At 38.1% G+C, this 19,849-nt stretch overlaps 1 protein-coding gene across 1 annotated transcript in view; it reads right to left on the bottom strand.

Moving 5' to 3' along the window:
* Nucleotides 1–370: 370 nt before the first annotated feature.
* The window catches only part of SOX5 (SRY-box 5), a 393,207-nt gene continuing 373,728 nt past the window's right edge, over nucleotides 371–19,849 (bottom strand). Inside the window, exons 13-16 of the mRNA XM_006090652.3 lie at nucleotides 12,905–13,013; nucleotides 9,999–10,172; nucleotides 3,603–3,819; nucleotides 371–1,010 (exon numbers count right to left, since the gene is read on the bottom strand). Of these exons, the coding sequence (XP_006090714.1) occupies nucleotides 707–1,010; nucleotides 3,603–3,819; nucleotides 9,999–10,172; nucleotides 12,905–13,013 (804 nt within the window). The 3' untranslated portion in view covers nucleotides 371–706. The remainder of the gene's footprint in view (nucleotides 1,011–3,602; nucleotides 3,820–9,998; nucleotides 10,173–12,904; nucleotides 13,014–19,849) is intronic.

The following is a 19,849-nucleotide window of genomic DNA, read 5'->3' as shown; positions in this document are numbered from 1 at the left end:
CCTCTAAAGAAAATACATAATTGCTTATTTTGTGATGGATAGCAAGGAAGTTAAAAACAGGCTCTTTTTCCCTCTTCCCCCCCATGCACAGACTTCCATCTTTAAAATATAGAGATGGAGAAGGTGGAAAGAAGTAAAGAGAAATTCATCTTTCTTTTTTTTCTGTCAGGTGCATTACAAAAAAAAAAAATGGAAATAAAAGAAAAAAATAAACAGAAAAGGAAGGAGGAAAGGAACCCCCCCCCCCCCCAGAAAACCCCCAAAACAAAACAAAACTTATTTCTTTTTAAAAATTGTAGCACAAAAACAACAAAACACATTCACAAGCCACTTGTTGGCACTGTGTACCTGAGTGAGAATTTCTAGAACATTGTAGAACAAACAGCCATAAAGTTTATTAAAAAAAAAAAAAGTTGACGGGTAAGACTTCAGTGCTTGGATGTAGCAGCTGAATTACTGGCATTATTTTACCCATAGCTTATTTCAATCTCTTGTTGTTGATATTGTTTGCTTGTTGTATATATTTTTTTCCTTTCCAAGCCTTTTGAGGCTGAGGTCTATTAGTCAGCTGATGTCCCAACTATTTAAGACTAACAGTTAAAGTAACAGTCAGTGTATGAGAAAGTTAATGTGCTTGGCCACTGGTAAGGATGAACCAGCTAGGGCTTCTTTAAGTCCTAAGGTCACGGCAATCTTTTGACCCTTATCAGTTGGCTTGTCCTGCGATATGGTTTTCACTGTCACTCCCATAATCTACATCTGGGTCATCCTCTTCCTCATCGTATTCATCATAAATTTCTCCGTTGATGTCCTCAGCCTGTATCTCCTCTTTGATATGTGGCTCCTCTCCTTTCACGCCGTAAGTGCTCTGGATGACGGGCATCCCAGGCTCGGGGCTGCTAGACACGCTTGAGTGCTCGGAGGGCAGGTGAGGGGAGGGCATCCCAGCCATGGTGATGGCTCCAGGGTACACAACACCAGCAGTAGCGATGGGGATCTGTGCTTGTTGCCTGTCAGAGAGAAATGCCCCCAAAGAGACCGTGGTGAGTGAGTAGTTACATGCAGGCCTTGCTATATCATTAATTTGCTCAGTTTGTCCAATGCTAAGGCAGTGATTTCTTCCTATTGCCCAACATCTAAAAGTTGCATCCTACTTTGATTCTAATGCCTTACTTCCATGTAGTGCTTTATAGATTACAAGACATATGTGTTACCCATTGGATTTTTAAGATAAATTCTGTTTTGTTACTATTCTAATTTATGAAAAAATTAAGAAGCAGAAAGATTAAGCAAAAGAACCCAAATTCTTGACCCCTAGTTCATTTCTTCTTCATTGCAGCATGCAGAAACATTTAAAAAAATAATTACAATTCAATTTTAATGGAAAGATCCTAAAGTGTTAGAGCTCTGAAAGTAATCGATTGCCCAGAACTCACCAGAACTGAATAATATCACATTCCACCTAGTCCCTGACATAGATTTAGGTGGGGGTAAGAAACAGGGCCGGTCTTATGGGAGGACAATCTCCGAAGCTACACAGGCCTCAGGGCTTAGAAAGATTCTACCCTTGTCTTAAAGGTCTGTTGTCACAGTCTTAAAATTCTTAATAATTTTTTAACTTAAATTCTTTATTGTTTAAAGTATTACATAAGTCTCCTTTTTTCCCCATTGACCATTCCCCGGCTGCCTCCACCCCCCAGACATGCCCACCCATCCCCCCACGGCCCTCACCCCCCGCAGTCTGTGTTCATTGATTATGCTCAATATGCATGCATACAAGTCTTTTGGTTGATCTCTTACCCCCTCACCCCACTGCCTTCCCTCATAGGTTGGACAGTCTGTTCTATGCTTCTATGACTCTCGTGCTATTTTTGTTCATCAGTTTATGTTGTTCATTATATTCCATAAATGAGTGAGATCATGTGATATTTATCTTTCTCTGACTGGCTTATTTCACTTAGCATAATGCTCTCCAGTTCCATCCATGCTGTTGCAAATGGTAAGAATTCTTAATAATTTTTTTTTAAACAGGGACCTTGTATTTTCATTTTGCATTGGGAGCCACAAATTATGGGCTAGTCCTGGTAGAAAGGGATTAATAAATGGTGTTCATGCGTTCTTTCATTCATTCATATGTTTATTTGTTCACTACTTCTCCAAGAAGTGTTGGGTTTCATCTGAGCTTTGCAAAGAGCCATGCACTGGTGTATAAACCATAGAACCCAGACAGAGCATGATGATCCTTTCAAAGGAAAGGAGGGGGTGGGGCATATTTGAAAAGGTTTTTTCTAAGGTATCCTCTGACCATTTTCATTACAGTATTTATTCTAAAAAGCTCTTGGGGTCTTACTTATTTCTGTTCTAAATATGAGCAACTTTATTTCTGTGTTTTTTGAGAAAATTCTGCAGAAGTGATGCAGTTACAGGTAGCATATTATGGGGTGCTCAACAGCATTGCTGTAGGAAAAGATAAAACATCCCAAGAGCTGCTTTTTAAAAAATTGTTGACTCTAGCCCGGCTGGTGTGGCTCAGTGGTTGAGCATCAACCTATGAACCAGGAGGTCACAGTTTGATTCCCGGTCAGGGCACACACCTGGGTTGTGGGCTTGATCCCCAGTGGGGGGCATGCAGGAGGCAGCCAATCAATGATTCTCTCTCATCATTGATATTTCTCTCTCTTTCTCTCCCTCTCCCTTCCTTTCTGAAACCAATAAAAAATATTTTTTAAAAATTGTTGACTCTATTACAGATGTCCCCGGTTTCCTCCCCCTTTGCCTCGCCCTCCTCCAGGCCTTCACCACATTATTGTCTGTGTCCCTGGGTTATGAAAGCTGCATTCTTCATATATACTGATTTCAGAGAAAGGGAGAGGGAGAGAGCAAAACATCAATGAGAGAGAAACATCAACTGGCTGCCTTCTACACACCCCCTACTGAGGACTACTGAGGATGAAGCCAGAAACCTGGGTATGTGCCCTGACCAGGAATTGAACCAGCGACCTCCTGGTGCATGGGAGGACGCTCAACCAACTGAGCCACACAGACCAGGCGAGAGCTGCATTCTTAATTCAGAAGAGACCTTTCTCATTTACACCTTGTTGTGCCCTAAATAGAGTCCCTAATTTGTGTGCCCTACATAGACCACGTATGTGCCTTGATCACCTAGAAACCTCTCTAAACCCAGAAACCAGTGTTTCTTTCTTTTCAAATCATTTTTAGGTTGTATTCTCTCAACAAAATTGTTAGTTGTCATGTCATTTATCTCTGCGAGGCCTTGGAAGTAATGTAAACCAACGAGGAAAAGAACCAGTAATACTTCTGAGTTTTGAAGAGCAAACTTCAAAATCATTTACTTTCAGATATTAGATTTTCAAATCAGCCGTTTACAAAGCTCATGTTAGAACCATTGTTCCAGGAGCTCGAAGTGAATTGACAGGGATGGATTCTCTTCCAGGATCATGTGGGGGAGGATTTACTCTCTGAAAAGACAGTGTTCAGGTTCTTTTCCAACATCCCCCTTCGCCAACTAAACAAGTATGTCTCCCATCCCATTCAATAGAACAGGAGTGTTTTCTAGAAAAACACCACAGAACGGTCCATACCCAACGTTGAAGTATTGCCGCATCTCCTGCCGCCGGTTCCGCATGATCGCCTTGTATTCCCCGATGCGCAGCTTTTTGCCGTCCACGAGGCAGGTGCGCTTCGGCCTGGGCTTGTATTTATAGTCGGGGTACTTCTCCAGGTGCTGCTTGCTGAGACGCGCTTGCTCCTCATAATATGGCTGTTTCTCTAGGTTTGTCATAGCTTTCCAGCGAGACCCTACGGGGAAAAGAAGGTTAGGGTTCCGATTTGCACAGCTGCCGAGGAGCCCAAAAAGACACACCTGAGCACAAGAACATCTAAAGTAAAAATGTTGGCCCAAACCCAGAAGTACATAATCATGTGTTTGATTTGTGAACTTTGGCTCAAGAGGTGAGATTCCACCAGGATGGAGGTGTTAGGGGTTCTGTCCTCCAAGAAACTGTGCACCCAAAGGTCCAAACGCTGGGCAATAGATGTACTTTTTTCTGGCACGAATGACCAAGTTAGTCAAACTGGTCTGGTATGTACTTAACAGCTTATAGGTAATTTAATGGATATATCTTCCGTTTCTACGTTAGACCATGATAGAATTCAAGTGTGAACTAAAAAGTTATGCAAAAACTCATTACATATTTTGAATCTGAGGTTAATTATCTAGTTTTGAATATTTTTATGTAGGGGTGTATTACTACAAAGGTTTCTAATGCTTATTATATATAATTGTCATTCTCTCAAAATGTTTACGTATATTTACAAGAATAATTATAGTTTAAAAGTTCATTTTATTACAATTTTAATTATAAAATATTATATTAATGAACATGCACTGTTTACTGTGTGCTAGGGACTGTGCTAAAATTTTAGATAAATTGTTTCATTTTTATTTTTCACCACAATTCTATAAGATAAACAGCTTTTACACCTACTTCCATAGGTTGAGAAAATTGAAGTCCAGGTAGATGAAATAACTTACCCAAGGCCACACAATTATTAAATTGCAGATTTGTGACTCAAGGTCAGGTTTGATGGAATTGAAAGTATGCAACAATGTATGTCTTTACATACCTATACCCACCTACTAAATATGATCTAGCAGAGGTCAGAATTACATTAACAAGTAAGGAAGACTTTTAATAAATCCCTTTCAATAATATATAGAGATATTACTTCCTGTGATATAGTATGCATTAGTAATATTAACTCAAATTGCCGAAACCGGTTTGGCTTGGTGGATAGAGCGTCGGCCTGCGGACTGAAGGGTCCTGGGTTCGATTCCGGTCAAGGGCATGTACCTGGGTTGCGGGCACATCCCCAGTGGGAGATGTGCAGGAGGCGGCTGATCGATGTTTCTCTCTCATCGATGTTTCTGACTATCTCTCTCCCTTCCTCTCTGTAAAATATCAATAAAATATATTTTAAAAAAATATTAACTCAAATTGATTTCCCCCTCCTTTTCACTTTTAATTTTGTTTTTTATTCAACTAGGAATGCAAAAACAACTCTTGAAGCTTAATTACAAATAGTTTATGCTAATTCTCAATAGAGATAAAATTTAAAGCTTAGCTGCTATCAGTATGGCTATGTGAAGTACTAAAAGGAGTCGTAGGAATAATGTTTATTTCTTATTGAACATGTGAAAAAAATCTATTTGCAGATGGAATGCGCTTATCTGCAAAAATTCAGCTCAACCCTTTCCAAATGAAAAAAGATCCAAATAACCAGAATTAGGAGATCCCTACCCAATACGCATGGGCACTGCTGCTTTTACCTGCCTCCCGGAGTCATCTAAGCAAGATCTTAAAAGCTTTCAAATGGGTTCATTACTCAGACATAACTCCACATCTCAAATGCAAATAGCTCCTGATGAATAGTTCTTGCATGGAACTCCCCAACATGGGCTGTTAACGGTCTTAAAGGAACACAAGGGAAGGGACAATAGCTCTTCCTTTAGAATTGTTTCCTACTGGGACAGATACTGCATGGGTGGGTATACCCACACAGGTGTTACAAAGGTTTATAAACAAATTTCTCCAATCTAGGCAGTCAATATGATTTTGTTCTATTTACAACAGAAACAAGGTTATAGTTCAAATAATAGAATTTATTTTTCCATTCCTTTATCAAACTTGTGTGTAATTAGCAGTGTCCAACATTGTTAGTTATAGGTACAGGCTCAGATTCCTTATTGCCCAACATTACTCTCTAGAAGTACTTGAAAACCATTATGTTGTTCTCATGGCAAATAAATACACAAATAAAACTATACACTATTGAACTCGGGATCAATTCTTTTCGTGGAGTTTCTTGTAAGTATGTACAGTATACCAGAATTTTGGACTTCGTATCAGGGACTGAAAAAGTGAGCTGAGCAAAATAAATTTACAAAATGGGTCAAGAATGGTTGACTTAAAATTCACTGGCTACCTTTATCACCAACCACACAGAACAACAACAACAAAAAAGTAGCATTTTCATTTTGAAAAGAATGGCCAATGATTCTTCCCAAAGTCTGAATATTCTATAAGTTCAAAAAGAATACGTTTCTCTAAGGAAAGGAACTGTTTTTGCCTCATAGTAACCTGCCTTGGTATGTGAAAACTTTTTTTAGATTTCCCACTCCGCGCATGATTCTGTATTAATTACTGACTATGCAGTGGTGAATTATTAGTGGGTCTTCTTTTCTTGCATGGGAGAAAAATATTTTAAACATCTAATTATACAATTTATTATTTTAATTATAGTGAAGGAAAGTACAGGAAGCTGTAAAAACATATGGTAAAGAAGTGGAATCAGTCTTCTGTAGGTGAGGAAGGCTCTGCTGCAGAAGTGACTCCGATAGGTATCAGAGAGTGAAGAGCATCCTATGGGGGAAGAATGGGATGGTCAAGGCCTTGCAGTAGGAAGGGGGATTAGAGGAACTTAAAGTTGGGTATGGCTAAAATGCAGAGAAAGAGTATATATATTACAGCTATGTATAATGAAAGAGGAATTAATTTTCAGAGAAGTTGGCTTCTAAATCTGGCATGACCCAGAATCACACAATATTTAGACATTTACTAGCATAATTTCTCTGGAGTTATCGCTAAATTCTAAGATACATTTTAAAATGTTACCATAGCATAGTTACTAGTCCTTTTAAAATTAAAAATTAAGAGAGTTTAATAATTTTCCAAGTACAGGTCTTTTTATTTTCTAGACATTTACATTTTTTAATGCAATTGCAAATGGGACTGTTTTCATAGTTTCCCTTTCTGATAGTTCATTATTGGTGTATTTAAAAAAGATAGCACCCTGGCTGCTGTTGCTATATGGTTAGAGCATCAGGTCATGGGTTTGATTCCCAGTCAAAGGCACATATCTGGGTTGAGGGCTTGCTCCCCAACCCCAGTCCGGGGTGTGCAGGAGGCAGCCAGTTGCTGTGTTTCTCTCACATCGATGTTTCTCTCTCTCTCTCCCCCACTTCCTCCCTCCCTTCCGCTCTCTCTGAAAAGCAATGAAAAAATATCCTCAGGATTAACAACAACAACAAAAAAGATAGTTTAAGCACTGACTGGGGTAAAAGGCTAACTCTTCCATTTACTACAGGGTACAACAGTGTTTTCGTTTGGTAGCAAATGCCATTTTTATTTGTTAGTGGTAAGTTCTGAATAGGGTTAACCACATGACAAGGTAGGTTTTGGTTTCAATGGCTTTGCAGGTACAACCCCTGTATGGAGCTGCGACATGAACCCCTGAAACCCACTCGATGAGAATGGCAGGAAAGCGTTTCCTCTGTTTCCAAACGCATAAACACATCGACTTGATTTGGGTGTGGCTGGTTGCTTACCCTGGACCCTGTACAGGGAGTAAGTTCCTTATTTTATCAGAAGACTGGCCTTTTACAATTCAAAACAGAGAAGGACATGTGGGTATTCCTTCTGATGACAAAGAGGAAGATTCAATAAAAAATGTTTGATGTTCAAAATAAAAGAAAAAAAAATACGGTCTCGAAAGTGCTTCTTTCCTGTCCAAATCCAGCAATACAATAAAAATGAAGAGTTTGAGCTGAGCAATGTTGTCATCTCTGTGGAGTCTGTAATGAATTTGCACATTTTACTCCAACTACTGTATATCTAATCGGAAAAAGATGTCCCCCATTCCCTGATCTAGTGCCAAACAGTAAAAGGTGATTCCTTATGTTAACAATTTCAGCAGAATGGCTTATTAAAACCAGATTTTAGGGTATTATAAAATGCTTAGAAGCCCTTTAAAATGTCAACTAGGATCCCCAGAGACTACGTAAAATGTCAACCCAGCTCAAGCGCCTGTTTTAAGCAGAATGAATTAGCGGCATGCTGTCGGAGGCTGTTATCCAAAACAATCAGCAAAAAGGAAAACATCAAGCTTTCTTTGTACTTTTATATGAAATGGGCCATTCAGAATAATCTTGTGGATATTTAAAGATCTCTCATTTATTTGAAGCTATGACTAAATATTGAGGTCCCAAACACCTCAGTGTTTCTTTTTCCTGTTGTATCTTTAATTAAAACAATTTCTCAATTTAGTCTGAAATTAGGTAGCACTCTCTTTCATGTAGACTGTTATAATATATTCATGTGGTTATTGTAATATTCTTTCCTTTTAACCAGAAAGGAATTCTTTTAGCTAGTCATCTTTTTCCCATAAAAGCTTTTGCTAAAATTTCCTAAAATATTTTACGTCAAAACTGATATTTCTCTTATACTTAAGATAAAGTTTTAATCAGTGATTATCACCTTTTAGTATTCAGACATGAGTTGATGAATATAAAGCCAATTTAAACAATCTTAGTATTTAGTAGGTTTTACCGTTTGGGTTTTCTAATTTGAAAATGACTGATATATTAAAATATGAAATATGGTTACATAAAGCATTTTATTCTTTTCTAGAGTTTTTCCAAATAAAACAGGTATAGTGTCAGGTATAGTGTTTTTTAAAGAATGAAAAATTCCATGTGGAAGGTAGAAGACAGTCATAAAAAGGAAAAATAGATCAGAGATGTTAAGAGATGCAAAAAAGTGTGCATTTCCTTTTGATCAGTCTCTCTCTCTCTCTCTCTCTCTCTCTCTTTGGTTAATCCTCACCCCAGGATATTTTTCCATTGACTTTTTAGAGAGAGTGGAAGTGAGGGGGAGAGACAGAGAGAGAGAAACATTGACTTGAGAGAGACTCATTGACTGGTTGCCGCCTACAGGCACCCCGACCAGGGCCAGGAACCCTTCAGTCCTTTGGCCAATGAGCCAAACCGGCTAGGGTTGATCAGTTCCGTTTTTGTATTACACATAGATATATTTACATTTTCTACATACAAGCTTCATATCCCTTTTATAATAACATTCATTTAAAAATCTCAATCATTTTAGAGGAAAACTGAGACAGAAGTTTAAGTATTTTGTATTTTTTTAACTTTTATTTTTCAAGTATAGTTTGTAGTTAATATTATTTTGTATTAGTTTCAAGTGTATAGCACAGTGGTCAGTCATAACTTTGCAAAGTGTTTCCCCAATATTTCCAGTACCCACCTGGCACCATGTCTAGTCATTACAATATTATCGATTGTATTCCCTATGTTGTACTTTACATCCTTGTGATTATTTTGTAACTATTAATTTATACTTCAAATCCCTTCACCTTTTCCACTCAGTCACCCAAACCCCTCTAAGGCTTAGAGGAAAATAATTTCTTTCATATGAGCCAATTTTTTGCTTCTTTTGCATATGGGATTTTAAGTGTGGGCCAAAGTTCACATATAAATATAAATAGGTTAATAAAGAGAACAAGAGGAGAAGTAGAAAAAAAATAAAACACGAAAATATCAAAATGATTAATACCCCATAAAAAAGAAACCTTTTTCCTAGTCTTAGTACAAATATTTCTAGATTTTTGAAGAAGAGACGATATTACAATTAATATAGAGACACACAACTAAATTAGCTGTAGTAATGGGGCACATATCACAACAAACACAGACTGTTCCACCATCAGAAGAAAAGGCTCAATGATGGTACTTATTTTCAGACTAGAGGCCCACTGCATGAAATGCATGAATGGGTACAGTCCCTAGGGCCGGCCGGTGATCAGGGCCGATCAGATTCCCCGACTCCCGGCCTTCCCACCTCCTCCTTCCCTCCCCGCCTGCATGTGCTCCTGCTGCCGCTGGTTGCCCGGCATGTTCCACGCTGCTCCCTGGTGGTCAGCGCATGTCATAGTGAGCGATCAAACTCCTGGTCTCCTGGTCGAACTCCCGAGGGGATAATTTGCATATTAGCCTTTTATTATATAGGATAAGCAGATAACCTGAGCTGGCTGGCCTCCAAACCCCTTATCTTTCAACAAGCCCAGAAAACAGAACTGTACATTTAATCCATACATCACTTAACCTTTCATGCTTTTCTTACCCAATATCTTGCTGATGTTGGAGTTGTGCATGTCGGGAAAGGCTTGAAGGATTTTCCTTCGTTCATCTTTAGCCCACACCATGAAGGCATTCATTGGACGCTTTATGTGGGGTTCATTGCTACCACGCCCTCTAGATTCTCTATAAATTCTTGATTCTGAGACTCCAGCACTTCCTAAAAATAGGACACATTGTTTCTCATTAGCGTGAAAACTTTTGACATTTCTGTTCCTTACACTACTGTTTTTCAGACTATTAAAATATCTGAAAATAAAAAGTACATGTGATAATGGTACTTCCAGTTCTTGAGACAGATGCTTGTTTATGAAGTTTTTGTGATTAGCCTTGTGGTGGCAAATGCTGTATTTGTGTTTTTAATCCATTTATAATATATTTCCTTTTCTTACAATGGTGGATTATTTCACCATTTACTTTCAGGAGCCCACAAGAAACTTGAATATGTGATCTTTGATTGATGCAAATTGGACAGAGAATAGTTGAATTAGGTTAATAGACATGCAAGTACTATAGAAATATTAGATAGGTGAAAAAGCTCAAAAATTGTGAAACACTAATATGTTTGACAGATTGGATAAGTACGGGCAAGTATGTGTCTCTGCTACCCAAGGACTATCGGAACAGCGTATGCATGCCCCTTTCCTCTCTCTGAGGTTATATAAATAAAAATGCTGCTAGATCAAATTTTGAGGTTAAACTACAGTATAGACATTCTCCTGTAGTGTTTCTGGCTTTTCTTTACAATTATGTGCTAATAATAAATGCATAAAATATTCTGATGCAGCAATGATAGTCTGCTTCCCAAAAAGATATTTGAAAAAATACAGGAAAAAAGACAAATAGCTACATTACTATGGTTTCTTACCAAGTCAACAGCCACCTATTTAAGGTGAAAAAAAAGTTCCTTCTCCTTTATTTTGCCCCTAATGTCTGCCTAAGTTATCCAGAGACCCATTGACAGTTACATTCCAATCAGCAGGACTCATGATGATAAAACACGACCAAGAGTCACAGTGGAACCTTAGGGAGCTGCCATCACTCCTCTAGGCTTTATGTGACTTTGTAGACTAGCTTCAGCAGATTAAAGAGCTTCCAGAGGTTCTTGAGTTTAGGCAAAAAGAAAAAAGAAAAAGAGAAAGAAGAAAGAGAGAGAGAGAGAGAGAGAGAGAGAGAGAGAGAGAGAGAGAGAAACTGAACACATGGAACTCGGACACTAAGTTTTCCAGGGCTATCATTACAAAATATGGAAGAGAGAGAGATTGGTACCATACAAAATTTTAAAGTAATTTGAGATTTTCAGAGCATATAGTACTGATAAAAGCAGTTTCCCCCTTCTCCATCATATTCTTCCTTTCTTTTCTTAATTTGAAGGAATAGGAGCCAACCAAAATTACATACACTGGAAGACCTGTATAGCAGCAAACCAAAAAACACAGCATATCATTATTTCTCATTCATTATATGCTCTTTGGTCTCATGAAGATTAGGAAATATTTTGCATACAAGCATGACTGAATTCAACAAACAACAGTAACAAAATTTTGATGTTTTAATGCCCGTTATCTTGCATATATTTTATCATGCTAATATAACTTAAAATTTATGAAATGTGGTATACCAGTAATTGTTTTTTTATTGACAAAAATGAGTGCTAATATATGGCAACATCTTTCTAAAACGAGTTTGTAACTAGCGGATAATCATTTGCACATCTGCTTTTTCCTGTTCTTACACCTTAAAGCAACATAAGCAGTAAAGTGAATGTTCTGTGACTTCATCAGAGCTAAACAAGCTCTTCGTATGTACTTAGGCCACGTTTATCCTATCCAAGCAAAGTAGAAAATAGAAGGAAATGTTTGGCTATAATCGACCAGTAAAACACAGACATTTCTTAGATAGCCAATAGAATAAAATTCGGTTTTGACATAATTATCTGGTTGAATGCTCAAGTTTGGCTAGTCCCTTGGCCAGTGAATTGGACTTAAAAAGCAGAATTGGCCCAAGGCACAAATAGGCACTTGTGTGTTTTGGGAGATCCAAGTGAGCTCCTCTGTCCTACAGTATGGTTTGCCTTGGTGCAGGCTTTCCTATAAGTGGGCAACTTCCTCTGCAACAAATAATAAATGTGAGGACAGTGCTCTTCCAATGCATACATGTCACCTGACACTGGAGAGACCTTTCCAGTTGGGGCTCAGCGTAAGAGGAATAACAGCAGTTGCTTCTTTTCCCCTCTTTGCTGTGCTATTAAAAGTGGATCATCAGCTTAATTAGTTGTCGCTGTGGATGTTTAGAATATTCAGAGATGATGCAGACAACAGAAGTCTCGAGGCACGTGAGGAAGGCAAGAGGCTGGTAGCTGGAGTTCTACTCGGTTACAGAGTAGGCAGGGCACGTCAATGTATGGTAGATAGCGGAAGAGGGAAAGGTTCCAAAATGCAAGAAACCATCGCAAAAATGTCCTCTGAACCATGTATTCTGGTCAGGGGTTGACAAATGAAAACTGGGAAATGAGCTTATAGATGCAAATTTCTGAAAAGCTTGTTTCAGGTAAAAGAAATAAGGAAGCGAGATACAGGGTAGATGGCAATTAAGAATATTTGCTTGGAATCATTTCATCTTGAATCCAAGACCTGCCTCTGGCACTTACAGCCCTAGAACCCTGGGAAAAATGATTCAAATTCCCTAAGGGCCAATCTCTTTATCTGTAATCATACTTATCTCACAGGTTGTGCCAGGGATCCATGCAAAGCGCTCAGCAGAGTGCTGGGCACATGGGGGCTGCTCAGTACACATGAGCTCCTATTGTAATGGTATACTTTTTCGTAGTTGTAATTGTACTAAACGGACACTTCTACCCACTACTGGAATACATATCAAATCTTTACAAACCATCTGAATCTCCACTCATATTAAAATCCATCATGGAATGGCTAAATTTTCCTTCTTCATTCTGTTTAACTGCTAGTTGCTGAGTCAGACTCTCCAGTGTTGTTTTTTCCTAAAAAAATAAAATAAAATAACAAATATATAGTGAGAGTTCAGTCTGAAAATGATAAATATTCAAAGACTTTTTTTTTCTTGGGCCATAGATAATACATCGGCTTTTGGAAGGGATGGGATGTTGATTTATTCACCTTTGTACATTCAGCACATTATGTAGTTGAAGCAAATGATCAGCAGGATTTTTGAATAAATTCTTCTTATTCTTAGAATCCCCTTTACAGTCTTGGTATTTGGACTTGTTATGCCCAGAAGATAAATGCTGGGATTCTTGGAGATAGCCTTCCCAAATCACAACATGTACATAGACATGTCATGAGAGCAACCTGTATTGTAACATTTGAAATGCCTGCCTTATTTCTAGACCAACAGTAGAAGTATAGAAGTGGCATGGGACCCAGAGACAGTCTTCTAATAGTCAGGTGACCAACAGAGAGAAGCATAATTCGCAGTAGTGCCCTCTGGTTGCCATCTCCTTAAATGCCATCTGCATTCCTCATGCAAGAGGAATGAGGACATTTAAATATTCATTGCTAATTGCTTGTCAAGGCTCCATACATTCAATGTGAGTGCCTGCTACTTGGACCACAATTTGGTGTGGATCGCTAAGCCAAAATATTGAGCTAGAGAATTATTTGAACTACAAATATACCAAAATTAGATCTGTAAGGAAATCAAATAATTTAAAAGCATGCAGGGCATGATTTGAATTCATGGAGAACATGCCATTACAAACAAAATTATTTTCAAGGAAAATATAATGCTTAATCTACACCACAAGAGATATTAAACCACTTCCAAATTAACTGAGTGAGTTTAAGAACAGAAAAAGCATACAACAAAAGCTTTACACCTTTCTCTAGCACTCTCCATCACTGCTCTGAGGACAATGTGGTTTCAAAACAGTTTTAAGAAAAGCATCTGTTGGATTTCATAAAATTTGCTCATGTTTCTTTATAATTATTCACCTTGCTTTCTGAGAAACACAAACATGAATTGAACAAGTGAACCACATACACTGCGGAACAGCTATGAAAAAATAAATCTTCACAGGAAATAATAAACTATTTAAGATAATTGTATTACAGGTAAAGGCCCAGGTAATGTTCCCACCAAGAGACAAAGGGTTTTGAAATTAATACAGTACATGCTTTATCTCTATACAATCTCTGACAGTATACAGTTGTACATACTAGATTAAAAATTCTCTTAATTTAGTGGCCTTGGAACTTCTATTCTCTATTTGTCAAATTCTGTATATGATTTAGTAGAAAAAATATTTTTAATTGTAAATTATTATAAAACTAGAGGTCCAGTGCATAAAACTGGTGCACTGGTGGGGGGGAGAGGGGGCGGTTCCCTCAGCCTGGCCTGCGCCCTCTCGCAGTCCAGGACCCCTCAGGGGATATAGCAGTGTGCCAAATGGCAGATGGGCACTGCTCACACTCATCCCAGCCTGCTACGCCTGCTGCCGCAGAGTCAGGAGAGGCTCCCGCCATGGCAGCTACACTCACCAGCTGTGAGCCCAGCTTCTGGCTCAGTGGCGCTCCCCCTGTGGGAGCACACTGACCACCAGGGGGCAGCTCCTGCATTGAGCGTCTTCCCCTTGGTGGTCAGTGTGTGTCATAGTGACTGGTTGTTCCAGTTGTTCGCTCCTAATGGTCACTTAGGCTTTTTTATATAGAAATTACACTTTGATTGGTTGAATGGCTGACTGGTCAATGGGACACTTAGCATATTAGGCTTTTATTATATAGGATACAGTAGGAAAACTGGGAATAAAATAATTCTATCAACTTTAGTTCTATAGGGTTATCTAGTGCTAACACTGAAATACATTATCAACTTAAAAATGTAGAACCTGTCCCAATTTGTTTTGTGTGTGTAGTTGGTATTTCAACTGTTTTATATGTTCTGGGTTTCTTTTGCTGAGAGTCTTCTGTTTATGTTCAGCTGAGCTCAGGAGCACCAAGGATACCAGCTTGACAGACTCTCATTATAGTAAGTGTAGTTGTTAAAGTACAAGATAGTTACGTAAAACACAACAACACTTTCCATCAACATTATAGGATAGTTCCCAGGCCCATGAAGAATACTGTACTATCTTTAGGAATGTACTGGGCCTGGATCACCTCTCAGGTTTTGATTTAACAGTGTATATGACAATTGTGCTACATATTTTCTTTTCTTTTTTTTTAAAAAAAAAGATTTTTATTGATTTCAGAGAGGAAGGGAAAGGGAAAGGGACATAGAAACATCAATGATGAGAGATAATCATTGATCAGCTGCCTCCTGCATGCCCCCTACTGAGGATCAAACCTGCAACCTGGGCATGTGCTCTGACCAGGAATTGAACTGTGACTTCCTGGTTCATAGGTCGATGCTCAACCACTGAGCCATACTGGTTGGGCTGCTATATATTTTCTAGAGAGATTTCCATTCTGAAGTAAAATCTTTCAAGAAGAGAAACCAAAATGAAGCTGATCAGAGTAGAAAAAAAAAAGGTTAAGTGACTTTTAAGGTTCTGAGTTCAGCTGTATAGATCTTGTACCATCTTACCAAGAGGATAAAATTAGTAAATGATGAGTGAGTAGGAAATTCACAACCAGTTTTTATAGGAAGTAACTTCTAATTATCTACCTCTCAAGCACATAGTATATATAAAAAATGACTCCATTAGTTACCCGTAAGTGGAATTTATAATACTTCTCAAGAGGATGTTAGTGGGAGAGAGTGGAAGTTAACATGGTCAGATCCATTTTTTGTGTGTGACCCTTTGCCCGGTCATTGACAGGTGACTGGAGGAATTGGAGAATGTGTGGAGTGCCTTTAATTCAAATACCTTACAACAGCATGTAAATCAAAATGGTAACATTGCCACATTTTAGAAACCCTCTCTGACAATAAATTCAGAAGACCTTAAAAGAACTGAGGTAAGGAGGATATAATACAACCCAAGTGATTATATGTTAAATATATGGTACATACAAATATAGTGCTTATATGATAGTTCTTATGTAATTCTATATAAAAATTAATACTGTAGTAAAAGTTTATATTTAGTTCTTATGTATAGAGATAGACATAAATCTACATGTGGCTAGAAGTCTAGATAATATACTGAACCACCAAAAAAGTGAGATTGATTTAAGAATAGTTCTCAAAGTTTAAATTCAATCTATTTAGGCATGTAGGAGAAGGAAGTATCAGCCAAATGTTATAAAGCATACATGCTAATACATTGGGAAGATTCCTCTCATTTTACTTCTTCCAATCCTACACATCCCGGGCTGTCTCTTTCACAAGTGTCTACTATGTACTACCATGTCTCAAAACTCAACCATTTGAGATTCTGTTCCTAGGGTTAAATAGTTCCCATTCCAAAAGCCTCTATTCAAGTGTGCATATATTACTGAAAATGGTAAAATTTCTAGTCTCAAAGTTCTTATAATCAAATCAGTTCTTTCTAAACTGAAGCAGCTGAAAACAAATGAGGTAGGAAGGGAGTAAATAGGAAGATGCTGAGAATGGGAACCATCGAAGAAATTGAGTTTGGGGAAACAGAAAAAAATCTTGATGAACAGAGGTGACAATTTTTATCATATTCATTTTCTTAGTTCCAACAGGCTCCAATAAAACCACACTAACCAATAATTTGTACAAATAAGGAGCACTCCATGCCCCCACTTTAAGATCAGTTTTCTGGAACACAGATCTAGTTATACTTTACTGCTATCTTACTACTATCCAAGCACTGATCTGAAACTGACAAGGTAGCTTCATTCTTTGTTATCTTTTTTTCTATTAGTTATATAACAAATATCAAAGAAAAACAAACACATATCCTATATAATAAAATCCTAATATGCAAATCGACCAAATGGTGGAATGACCGGTGGAACAACCAGTTGCTATGACGTGTACTGAGCTTCCCCCAGCCCATAGGCCCCAGGCCAGCCAAGGCAGATGCCAGCGGGGCCCCACACCCCCATCTACCTGCTGGTCACCCTGCAGAGGGAGGCAACTGGCGGCAGCTGCAGGGGGCGGGGCTGGCAAGCAGGTGGTGCCAGGCTGGCCAAGGCGGGTGCCAGTGGGAGCTCCCCAATCGCCCCGCCAGTCGGCCCACAGATCAGCCCTGATCCCTGGGCAGGGCAGGCCTAGGGACCCTACCCGCGCATGAGTTTTGTGCACTGGGCCTCTGGTAAGAAATACTTGCTAAAATTCTACACTGAACTAAGTAATTTCAGAGTAGAGGGTGCAAGCAGATTTATTACTAAAAAGTAGTAAAAATGAAATAGTCTTGAGGATTTATAAATTAAGACCAAAAAAAGATGACCTGTATGCTTTCTCTCTTGAATGAAAATGAGCAATTGGATAACAACTAGATTTCCTTTGGAAAGGTGATTCTTATGTGGCCAATTAAATTTTATACAACTATGTAGGTTTACTAAGGTGGGAAACATTAGGTCGTCTGATTTTACTTGAAAAAGCTTATAATCCCATTTTGTATCTCATCACAGAAGAAAAGAATGTTTTAGACTATATAGCTTCTTGGGGTCAAATGCATAACTCTAAAAGTCAACACTCAAAAAGAACTATTATCAATGTGTTAATATTCACTTAGAAAATTTGGCAGCTGGTCTTGGGTTCTGTGGCTTATCCAATGACTTGCAGAATGGAAAACAGCACATGTATTGTTTTCATGTGACACCAGGCTATTGTGGAAATCAACAAGGAGAGCGATTAAACATCTAAAGAAATGTGGTCAGTGAGTTGATTAGAAGTGGTCAGTGAAGATCTCTATTTCTAAGTTAAGAATGTTTTGAATGGCAAAAGGCCTTAGGGATTAATGGGAAGAGGACATATTTGTAAATATAGATAATAATCCATTTAGAAAATAATGGGTTTGGGGATCAAGAGCATCATGTCTTAACCAAATTGCCACATATATTAGCTGTATTGCTCTGGACAAATCAATTCTCCTCCCTGCATCCCAGAATCCTAACTGTATAATAGGGTTTAAATATATGATAGATTCTCATTAGCTTAAAAAAAAGAAATATATACTTTTAATATTAGGTTAAAAAAAGTCAATGAGGGAAATTGAAAAGATAAAGATTCTTCCTAACATATAAGAATTAGAACAATTTCATATATTTCTAGGCCTGAATGTTTCTTATCAGAAATAAAGATTCTACAGCATAGAAAAGACAGCATTACAACATACCAGTTTTAAATCTGCTGATGTATTTTAGTTCTTTTTCTATTTCATACCTATCATTTATATGGACTACCTCCTACAAATTAAAAGGTTCCATCAGGAGTCTCAGAGAAAGCTGGTTTAAAATAAACTTTTATTGTTAAGATATTCTCTTCTCTATGGCCAAGTAGTGGAGTAATGCATTAAAAAGGAGAATGCTGGTTTTAACTCTAACAATTCTTGAGATTTTTTCCCCTCTTGCCCATCATCTACAACAATCTATGCAATCTTTTTCTTTTTTACAGAGAGAGAAATGGAGGGAGAGAGAGAAACGTATGGGGAGAGAGAGAGAGGGAGAGAGAGAGACATCCATGTGAGAGAGAAACATTGGTCGGTTGCCTCCCACAGGTGCCCCAACTGCAGATCAAACCTCAAACCTAGGTATGTGCCCTGACCTGGAATCAAACCGGCAACCTTTTGATGTACCAGGAGATGCTCTAACCCACTGAACTGCCTGGCCAGGAATATTTTTTTATTTTATTTTACATTTGATGCTCAGGCATGATGGTTTACAGCTTTCTAATGTAAACCTACTAGATATTTAAATTAAAAACTCCCATTTCGTTACTTCAACTTACACAGAAAAAAAACTAAAAATTCACTTTGTAAAGGCTCAAGTGCACATCCTTTATTAATATTTAAGAGAAGTCAAAATAAAAACACACAAGCACACACACAACTGTACTTTAGAAGAGGTAGATATTTCCTTAGCTACCTAAGCCTGAATTAAATGGTTCACGAGTAGATGGTTCCTCTATTATGCCTTGAAATTGGGATTCATACAATTGATGAGCTTTGCTCCCCACCAGATACACACACAATGGGAGAGATGGGCTGTGGATCAGCTATCATAATGGACATCCCTGAAATAAAGCTCACAAAGCTATAAAACTCATAAAAAGCACATGCATGAAATGACAGAACAGAGTGTGACTGTCAAATGTTGACTCAGTAACAGTTAAACCCCTTCTGGCTGCACTTTTTTATGGTCTCCTTCTATACTAATGATACCGGAGGAACAAAGAAACAAAAAAGGTTTTTAACCCTCCGTTTATGTGAATCTCACAGACCACCAAAGAAGATGAAAGATTATTTATAATGTCATAACGATTTATTAGTTGGAGACTTTTTCATTAGCTTAAGTAAAATACAAAGAAACAATGCATGTGTCCACCCCCTCAACCTCTCACTTTCATCCTTGCTTACTGAGATCCCCATTTTCTAAAAAATAATCATCTACCCACATAATCTAACAGCACAAATTAAAGTCTTCTTGTAAATTGTATATAAATTAGATACAAATACACACACACACACACACACACACACACACACACACACTTCACTCCAACATCAACAATAATGCAACTTGAAGAAGTCTTTCACTAATTTACTCTGGTCAAATGTTAATCTATCCATTAAGATATTCCCCGTCACTTTGGTATTCTGAAATCTTGTATTCCTTAGGAATATTTTTCCATTCATTTTCTCCATCAGAGGATCACAGGGAGATAGGGTTGGAAAGGTCTGTAAGTGTCCTCTGAGTCTAATCATCTATAAAATAAGCCTTCTCT

This window comes from Myotis lucifugus, unplaced genomic scaffold, assembly GCF_000147115.1.
Source record: "Myotis lucifugus unplaced genomic scaffold, Myoluc2.0 scaffold_78, whole genome shotgun sequence".
In the NCBI taxonomy this organism is placed as follows: domain Eukaryota; kingdom Metazoa; phylum Chordata; class Mammalia; order Chiroptera; family Vespertilionidae; genus Myotis; species Myotis lucifugus.
Note: the sequence above shows the minus strand (reverse complement) of the source record. Positions and strands in the feature narration are given on the sequence as shown.